General features: G+C 46.2%; 1 protein-coding gene across 1 annotated transcript; it reads right to left on the bottom strand.

The window, feature by feature from the left end:
• Window positions 1-1401: 1401 nt before the first annotated feature.
• hsdl2 (hydroxysteroid dehydrogenase like 2) lies at window positions 1402-8088 on the bottom strand. Its single transcript, XM_012862240.3, has 11 exons — window positions 7943-8088; window positions 5217-5380; window positions 5000-5098; window positions 4803-4917; window positions 3599-3702; window positions 3422-3520; window positions 3124-3318; window positions 2977-3048; window positions 2148-2297; window positions 1947-2075; window positions 1402-1860 (listed from the first exon to the last, which is right to left on the bottom strand). Exons 1-11 carry the CDS (start codon window positions 7957-7959, stop codon window positions 1745-1747), a joined length of 1260 nt encoding a protein of 419 aa, XP_012717694.1. The 5' UTR covers window positions 7960-8088; the 3' UTR covers window positions 1402-1744.
• Window positions 8089-9394: the final 1306 nt, after the last annotated feature.

Below are 9394 nucleotides of genomic sequence, written 5' to 3'. Positions count from 1 at the left end.
CATTGTACATGGCTTTGCTGCAATCCCTCATACTGAGCAAGCATGAAGCGACAGTGGGAAGAAAAACTCCCCATTAACGGGAAGGAAAACCTCCGGCAGAACCGGGCACAGGTGTACAGGTACAGGTACAGGAGTACAGGTACAGGAGTACAGGTGTACGACTGGACTGACTCGGATCAGGACGTCACATAAAACCCTATTTACAGAAAATATGGTGAACTAAGAGCAGAAAATCCCCAAATAAAGCTAAACTCAGAGCTAAACTGGCACAGATCCTGACAGTTTTACCTGAGATAGAACTGGATGCAGTAGATCAGCAGCTGACCGGAGCTCAGCTTTTATCTGGAGATAAAAACAGCAGGCATCACAAAATCATCAGAAAGAACAAGTCTCAGTGCTAAAAAGGTTAAATCTAAGGCCACAAATCATGAATACATCTAAATTAAATCTAAATTAACAGCAAATATCCTCTAGAGTTATTCTTAGATTGCTTTAGATGCTGTTATTGAACCTTCTGGATAAATGCTCCGTGTCTGTAAACGTCTCACATTTACTGATTTCTGCTCTACTTCACACACAACAAGCTAAAATCCTATTAAACAATGTTCCACGGCTTCATTTCGGTTTTATCAGCTGCTGACGGGTTCTTCTGGTTTTACCAACATGTTTAGATCTGACAGGAAAAAGGTTTGAAATGAGATGAAGAACGTTCATTAATCAGGAGCCGCTCCTCTGACGTCACACTCAGGTGTTTCACCAGGAAACCTTTTCTTTCCGTCTCTCCAGAAGTTTTTACTTTTGTTCTTCTGTTTTTGTTGTTTTAAAGAGAAAAGTTGAGAAAAAAGTTTCAGATCATTTAAAGCAGCGGTTCACGGGTCGGTTCCGTTGCTCTGCAGCTAGAAGGTCCGGTCCGGGTTCTACAGAATTGGCATGTTCCCCCGGTGCTTGTGTGGGTTCTCCAGCCTCGTCCTACAGTCTAGAAATGTTGACTTAAATCATTTAAGAGTGCGTGGATGTCCTGTGTTCCCGTTTTGGACCGCTGACCCATTTCTTCATGGAAAATAAGAACAAGCAGAACCTTTGAGCGGCTTCCTGTAGGGGGAGCCAGAGAGCAGCGCTGTGGAAGCTGCAGGTCTGCACAGGTGTGGACTCACCTGGTCACCTGAAGAACAGATTCCCCTCCAGAATGCAGCAGAACCTGAGCAGCGGCCCGGTTAGACCCAACCGGGTCAGAGACCAACGTTCCCAGAACATTTTCTACATAGAAAGAAGCCTTTTAATGTTCCATGTAACGTATAGATTTTATTGTTTGGATGTAATTTGCTGTGAACCCCCCCCCCCCCCCCACTCCCAGACAGCTTCTCGTTTTGCTGACTGGACTTTAAAAACTAAACGAACACGTTATCAATCAGATCCATTTATTTCCTGTTACCATGGCAACACAATTGGTATTAGTCAACGAGTTAGAAAATCAGTTCCTGTGAGGCGGTCCTGGTTAAAAGCAGCTGATCCGGTCCAGATCCAGCAGCCTGGTTCTGGTTCTGGTTCTGGTTCTGACCGAGCCAGCAGGCGGGTCGGCTCCTGACGGCACCATCCCCTCCACGGTTTCATACCAGGGTGTCAGTTTATCGTTAAGGCAACATGGACAGCAATAAACAGAGAGGGGGCGGAGCCTGGCAGGGCGGTGGGCGGAGCCTGGCCGGCGGTGGGCGGAGCCTGGCAGGCGGTGGGCGGAGCCTGGGCCTCACAGCTTGGCCTTGTTCATGCGGCCCATCAGCTTCTCCAGCTTGATGGCGAGCGTCATGTCCCCTTTGATCCGCAGCTTCCCGGACATGAAGGCCATGGTGGGCTTCAGCTTCCCTGAAGTCACATGAGGCTGGTGTTACCATGGAAACCACACCACAGGGCGCCTTCGTCCGGCGGGGCCACAACGGTCATCCACTCACCTGCAAACATCTTAGTGAAGTCACTGGAGTCCATCGTCATGACAACGTCGGCTTGGACAGGGGGCTCGCCTTTCCCCGCGCTGCCGGCGCCACTCTTCAGGTCCAAAAACCAAACGCCGCCGTGTTCTCCTTATATGGGCATACAGACGTGAGGAAGGAGCCCACCGCTGATGGACATCCATATATGGGCGTGTGTGTTACCTGAGAGGTCGAAGCGGTAGATGCCCTGTGTGGACTTGACCACGTCTGCGCTGATGACTCCTCTGATGACGTCAAAGGTGCTTTCTATTGGTCCACCAGGAAGGGGCGTGTCCGACGATGAAGATGGCGGTTTAAAGGCTGGTGTTGCCCCTGGCAACAAGAAATGACAGATTATATGGAAGGTCCCTGCACTGCTCTGTAGTATCATATAGTACTCGGTAGTACTCGGTAGTATCATGTAGTACTCTGTAGTATCATGTAGTAGTACTTTGTAGTACTCTGTAGTATCATGTAGTAGTACTTTGTGGTACTCTGTAGTATCATGTAGTAGTACTTTGTGGTACTCTGTAGTACTCTGTAGTATCATGTAGTAGTACTTTGTGGTACTCTGTAGTACTCTGTAGTATCATGTAGTAGTACTTTGTAGTACTCTGTAGTACTCGGTAGTATCATGTAGTACTCTGTAGTATCATGTAGTAGTACTTTGTGGTACTCTGTAGTACTCTGTAGTATCATGTAGTACTCTGTAGTATCATTTAGTACTCTGTAGTATCATGTAGTAGTACTTTGTGGTACTCTGTAGTATCATGTAGTACTCTGTAGTACTCGGTAGTATCATGTAGTACTCTGTAGTATCATGTAGTAGTACTTTGTGGTACTCTGTAGTAGTCTGTAGTATCATGTAGTAGTACTTTGTGGTACTCTGTAGTATCATGTAGTACTCTGTAGTACTCTGTAGTATCATGTAGTACTCTGTAGTACTCTGTAGTATCATGTAGTACTCTGTAGTATCATGTAGTAGTACTTTGTGGTACTCGGTAGTACTCACCGTGTTGCTCCATCTGTTTGACCAGCGACTCCGGTGCTTCATCCAGGAAGAAGTCCGGCAGCAGGGGGTGGCCTGTGGACCAATCAGAGCCTCCGTCAGTACCACCTGTCAGAGTAACGAGCTTGGTGTTCAGGTAGCTACACTCACCTGGTTGGATGGCATACTGGTCGAAGTCTTTGATGCCGTGCTCCCTGAGGATGTCCTCGTCCACCAGGAAGTGACCCGTGTAGTCCTTGGCTTTGGACAGGATGGCATAGGCGGCGTCTGCAATAATGTCCGCTTTACGGCACTGCTTCCCAATGCCGTCGCCTCCCAGCATGTCCATGGCCGCCGTCTGGATCGCTACGGTAACAGCAAACAGTCGGGATGGGTACGGGTGGAGGGGGCGGAGCCTGTCAGGATGCTAAATGCTAACCCTAACCCTCCCAGCTTCTCAGCCACCTACCAGTTTTAGGCCACAGGGCGTTGACAGCGATTTGACCTCTGAATTCTTCGGCCATGCCCAGGACACACATGGACATCCCATACTTCGCCATGGTATATGCTGCCAAACCACAAAATCACATTTTACTGATGGCGAGGAGGTTTCCATGGTTACATGAAGAGGGGTTTCTCCGGTTACCGGTGTGGTTCTTGAACCAAACGGGATTGAGGTTGAGCGGAGGCGACAGGTTCAGGATGTGAGGGCTGCGGCTCTTCAGCAGGTGAGGGATGACCAGCTTCGACCTGAGAAGTAGCAGCTCGTTAATGACAGCTCGTTAATGACAGCTCGTTAATGACAGCTCGTTAACAGCGGCTCATTAACGGTAGCTTCTTAGAAGCAGCCGTTAACAGCGGCTCGTTAACAGTAACTCGTTAAGGTTGTTAGCAGCAGCTCGTTAGCATATACAGTATGGCAGTCACAATAATGAATAAATCAATTAATCGCACAACAAATTTTAATCACACAATTAATTGAAATGAGCCCGATAATGTGTTTCCCTTTCCTGTCTCTGAGACTGGATGACAAAAGGTTTCAGTACGCTGCACCGGCGTCTGCTCACCACTTCCTTCTCATTTCCTCAGTGTAGGAGGAGTTAAGCCGTCGAGACGATATACTAATATTATAATATTATGTTATTATTAGTTGAAAAAAGGGTCTCCAAATGACAACACTGTGGTTTATCGCGATAAGAGGAATTATCGTCCACAAAAATCTGTTATCATGACAGGCCTACGGTCATTAACGGCAGCTCGTTAGCGGCAGCTCGTTAGCGGCAGCTCGTTAGCGGCAGCTCGTTAGCGGCAGCTCGTTAGCTGCAGCTCGTTAGCTGCAGCTCGTTAATGCCAGCTTGTTAACGGCAGCTCGTTAACAGCAGCTCGTTAGCAGCAGCTCGTTAACGGCAGCTCGTTAGCAGCAGCTCGTTAGCAGCAGCTTGTTAGCTGCAGCTCATTAATGCCTGCTCATTAACGGCAGCTCGTTAACGGCAGCTCGTTAACAGCAGCTCGTTAACAGCAGCTCGTTAACAGCAGCTCGTTAACAGCAGCTCGTTAGCTGCAGTTGTTAATTACTACGTTTATGTTTCTTTAACTTTTTTAATTAAGCCTAAAAATATTTAACCATCTGTTGTTTTATTATATTTTTATTCCCATGTTTATAGATTTTTAAGTACACTGGGTTTATAACTGCAGTATGAAACTTACTGTAAATAAACTTGATAATAAATTATTTCTCAGTGGTGTGAACGCGTCGCCATGAAGTCTTATTTTATTTTTCCTACTCGCGGCACATTAAGGCGGAGCTCTCAGGTGCTCTCAGGTGTTCTCAGGTGTTCTAGGTATCGTACGTCAGGTACGTTCCTCTCAGGTTGATCCCCAGCATCAGGTCCACCTTCTTCATCGGCGTCTCCAGGGTCCCCGTCAGGCTGATGGCGCTGGCGTTGTTCACCAGGATGTCGATGCCTGCCAATCACACACAGGCTCTGTGATGATGTCACAGCGAGAACAGCCCAACCAATCAGATTTGAAGAGGAACGTCTTTTACCTCCAAATGTTTCCACAGCTTTCTGAACGGCCGCTCCGATCTGCTGCTCATCGCGGATGTCCACCACGCAGGGCAGCGCCTTCCCCCCCGCCGCCTCCACTGGACACACAGCAGGTCACAAACATCAACAGATGTGTTGGGGGGGTGGGGGGGGGGGGGGCCAGCTCGGTGGTTCTTTTAGCTCTGGACCGAGCTGGACCAGCTCCTCTGGCCTCACCTTCGTCTGCAGCTGTGAAGATGGTTCCTGGAAGCTTGGGGTGGGGGTCGGCCGTCTTGGCGGCGATCACGATGTTGGCCCCGTCCCGAGCGGCTTTCAGGGCGATGGCTTTGCCGATGCCGCGGCTCGCTCCCGTGATGAAGAGCGTGCAGCCGGCGAGCTTCCTGAGCGACGACAGTTCAGAGAGACGGTTGTTAGGGAGAAGTCAGGCGACCCCGCCATGTTTGGATCAGCAGGGAACCGCAGCGATCCGAACAGAGGACGGTCCGTTAACGACCCCAACAGAGTGACGGTTCTGACTCCAGCTTTTAAACCCGTTACTTCCATCCATGTTCAGGACTGAAGGTGTCTGGATGAGGACACGTCTTCAAGAAACGTCCACATGAAGAAGTCCAGGTGTCTCCTACTGAAGCACTCAGGTGTTTAACGATGGTCGTTATGTCTGAGTACCTCAGTTTTAGCTCCATCAGACCACAGGGCATGTCTCCAAGAACAAAGAGTGTAACACAATCTCTAATCTGGAGTTTTAAATTGCTTTAGGGTTTAACTGCTTCTTCCTGTTTGGCTTTCTGACCAACAGAACCACTGATCTCTATTCTACACTGGAGTGCTAATAGTCGCTGTTAGAACGAGTCGCTTTGAAGCCACCAGCCGCCATATTGGTACTCCCTATTTCCCCCCAGTAACCAGGGAATATGTGCGCTACAGCATGGAATAACGAGGATTTTCTCATGTTCAGGGGGGGATTAAAACTTTTAAAATGTTAAATGCCATATACTTTTATATTATGTTCTAAAACTATCAAGTACTGAGAAAGTCATGTGCTGAAATATTTTACGTTATTCATATTATATATATATATATATATATATATATATATATATATATATATATATATATATATATATATATATATATATATGAATAACATGTAAAATATCTCAGCACCTAATTTCCTAGTAGTTGATAGTGTTAGTACATCCACTGACTGTAGAATTACCTGTGAAACGTTTTCACACAGCCAGAAAACTGCTTGTTGTTGTAACCAAATCCTGTGGGATTCTGTGAGAGTAGGGAGGAGCAAGATGGCGGCCAGTGACTTCAGTTTTTTGGGCAAATCAGCACTCGTGTATAATCTAGCTCAGTGAATAGAACTCACTGAACCGACCTCTCTCCCTGTCTTTACCAAATCATGGTGCGAACTGCAGCTCCCTCTGGTGGCTTTCAGAGGAAGGTGTGCAATCACCTGTCCACAGTTTCCTAATTGATGAAGAATCTTAACGAGGAACTGTGAGGTTAATCTGAGCTGCAGAGGGTGTCTATATGAGGAGTGGTCCAAACGGATCAGGACTGGGTCTCCAACTAGAAAATCCAAGAGAAGAGCAAAATATCTGAAAAATGGAACCCAAGGATGGTATAGAGGTATGGATGACAGGGAACCAGGAACCAGTCATAACAGGGTGCTTTCTGGGTGTGCAATATAATAAAACGGATCGGTGCTGATGCAGAGTGGGCCACTCCTCCTCAGTACCGCCCCCTGCAGGAGAAACCTTCAACTCACAGCAGGAGGCTGAAACTAATTCAGCTACTGCAGCACCACAAATCATTAATAATTTAGGTTCTTAAAACAAAAGCGGAATTTAAAGGAGCTCTAAGTATATTTACCGTAAAATCAATCTAAATAATTCTGATTTCTCCCCAGGATGTTAGAAACATTCCCTATAATCAGTCCTCTCCATCAACAATGGCTTAGTCAAGTTTCTCTCCTTTCAAACCCAGAGCTACGGTCCAGAATGATTACAGAGTGTAGCCCATGTTTACTTCCTGGTTCCTGAGCCAATCAGATGAGAGTTCCCATTGTCCCCAGCATAGAGCAGCATTTGGTATTTTATGTTGGCTAAAGAGCAGCAGCCTGCAGACATGGAGGCCAGGAAGAGAATTGGACCAGAACCAGAACAGAACATCATCATAGACCCGTCCTGTGGAGGTAGAAACTCACAGCAGCAGCAAACCGTTTAGAAACAGCAGATTAGATTGTTGTGATTGACAAACTGTTGTACCGATCTGAACCACAAGGTGTCAGTATTACTTACAGCTCCTTTAGTTGTGATGTAAGCTTAGGTTTAGTTCATTTAAATCCCTTAACTTTTCATTTTCTGTATTTAAAAATATACATCTGGTACGAGTGTGTACATCTTGGTTCATTTATCTATTTTATCGTTATTAGTTCAACATTTGTACTATTTCCCAGCAGAAAAACGTCACTGGCTGCTTTTATTTTGAAGGAGCTGTTCCGGTCTGACTGTTCAATTTGTTATCTCCGCTTTTTATTATGCAAAACAGCCAACATGACAAATTAATAATTTTCGCCTCAAAACTTGGTTCTATCAACAGGAAATGTCGTCAAAACACCGGAAGAGCTGTGAGACACGAAGCTAGCAGAAAGCAGCTGAAGCTACAGCTGGAACCGAACTTCATTCAAAATGCGGACGGTTTAACTGCTTTGCTCAAAGGTCAGCGGGCAGAGGGCGCAGGCCGGAGTCAAACGCAGTTTTACAACCAGAACCGAGCCCGGTACCGTTCGGTTCCAGAAATCCGCAGATTTTCTGCCGTGTTCCCTATAAACCTGGGCAAACTCTCCCCGCAGCGCGGCGGCCGCACCAGCTGCTCTGCGGCTTATTTCCGACACTTTCTCAATGCAGTTCTGAACGGGAGGAGCGACTCACCCAGTGTTCTGCAGCATGTTGAATCCCAGCTCAGAGAAAGGCAGCAAACATCCAGTTTCTGCTGCGACTCTGCGTCTTTCACCTTTCACCCACTTCACGGACCCGTCGAACCGGATGTTACGTAGTATTAGCCTCCAAAGTGTTGAACAAAGATCTTCTCTGAAACGGGATGTCTGACTTGAAATCATTTTAACCAGAAAAGGATGGACAGAGATCCACACCGAGATGTTCAGTCAGTCATCCTCATGTCTGCCCACTTTTCCTGCCTGGAATTCAGATTTGAGGTCCACATGCAGCCGGACACATCCACCTACTAACATGACACAGTTATAATCAGTTTTTCACCTCATATTAGCTTCATAAAGCACCGAGCTGTGTGTCAGACCCATTCCCAACCAAACTAGTTTAATCACAGAACCATTTTAGACATTCATCTCAGGGAAAATGTCCTCTTGTGCCCGACACATGAGGACTTGCAGATCAGTGACAATTTCTGGGTTTTATAATTTTTCAAGCTGAAAAATGATTTAAAAAATGGTTACAATGGTCCCATTGTAACCAGCCTTGCTGATATTTGTATAATTATACAAACTTTAGCTGTTTAATGCTACTGGTTGTTCATCCCTGACTGTTCCTGTGTTCCCTGGAGTCGCTTGGTGGGGAATTGGTCCCCCAGCTATGACCCGCTTTCTCCTTCTTTTCTCCAGTGTTCTCCAGAACCGCTGAACTCTATTTATTCCATTTCCTCTAGGAAGATGTGAGTTTTACAATCCACTGTTTCCTTTAATTTCTATTGTCTAAAATGTTTATTTTCCTTCTCTTTATTAACAATAAGCCTTTGAAGATTGGCACTTCAGTGGTTATTACACTGTTATTGCACTTGATGGTGCTAATTGCTTAATTGTTATGACCACAGCATGTGATAAAGGCTAACTTGGAGGATTCTTTCACATATATTGAGCTGGAGATCTGCAGCACACACTACGTGCTAACATTTACATATTTTGATTGTCAGGCCTTATAAATGGAGAGTCTCCAAACACATTCCTGCTGCCTCGTAGGTCTTCTAATCATCACACACCACACAAGTTATGTCAATTCAATTAAATTTTATTTATATAACACCAATCCCCAACACGTCATCTCAAGTTTCTTTCCAAAGTCAGACTCCATCAGATCCTCCAGGTTGGTGAGAAAGTTTCCTCTCTAAGGAAACCCAGCAGGTTGCATCAAGTCTCTCCAAGCAGCATTCACTCCTCCTGAAAGAGCGTAGAGCCACAGTGGACAGTCGTCTGCATTGTTGATGGCTTTGCAGCAATCCCTCATACTGAGCATGCATGAAGCGACAGTGGACAGTCGTCTGCATTGTTGGTTTAACAGGAAGCCAATGAAGGGAAGCTAAAACAGGAGAAATATGATCCCTCTTGTTGATTTTCATCAGAACTCTTACTG

Source organism: Fundulus heteroclitus, chromosome 8 (genome assembly GCF_011125445.2).
Source record: "Fundulus heteroclitus isolate FHET01 chromosome 8, MU-UCD_Fhet_4.1, whole genome shotgun sequence".
Taxonomy (NCBI): Eukaryota; Metazoa; Chordata; class Actinopteri; order Cyprinodontiformes; family Fundulidae; genus Fundulus; species Fundulus heteroclitus.
This window is presented reverse-complemented; position numbering and strand designations above follow the sequence as displayed.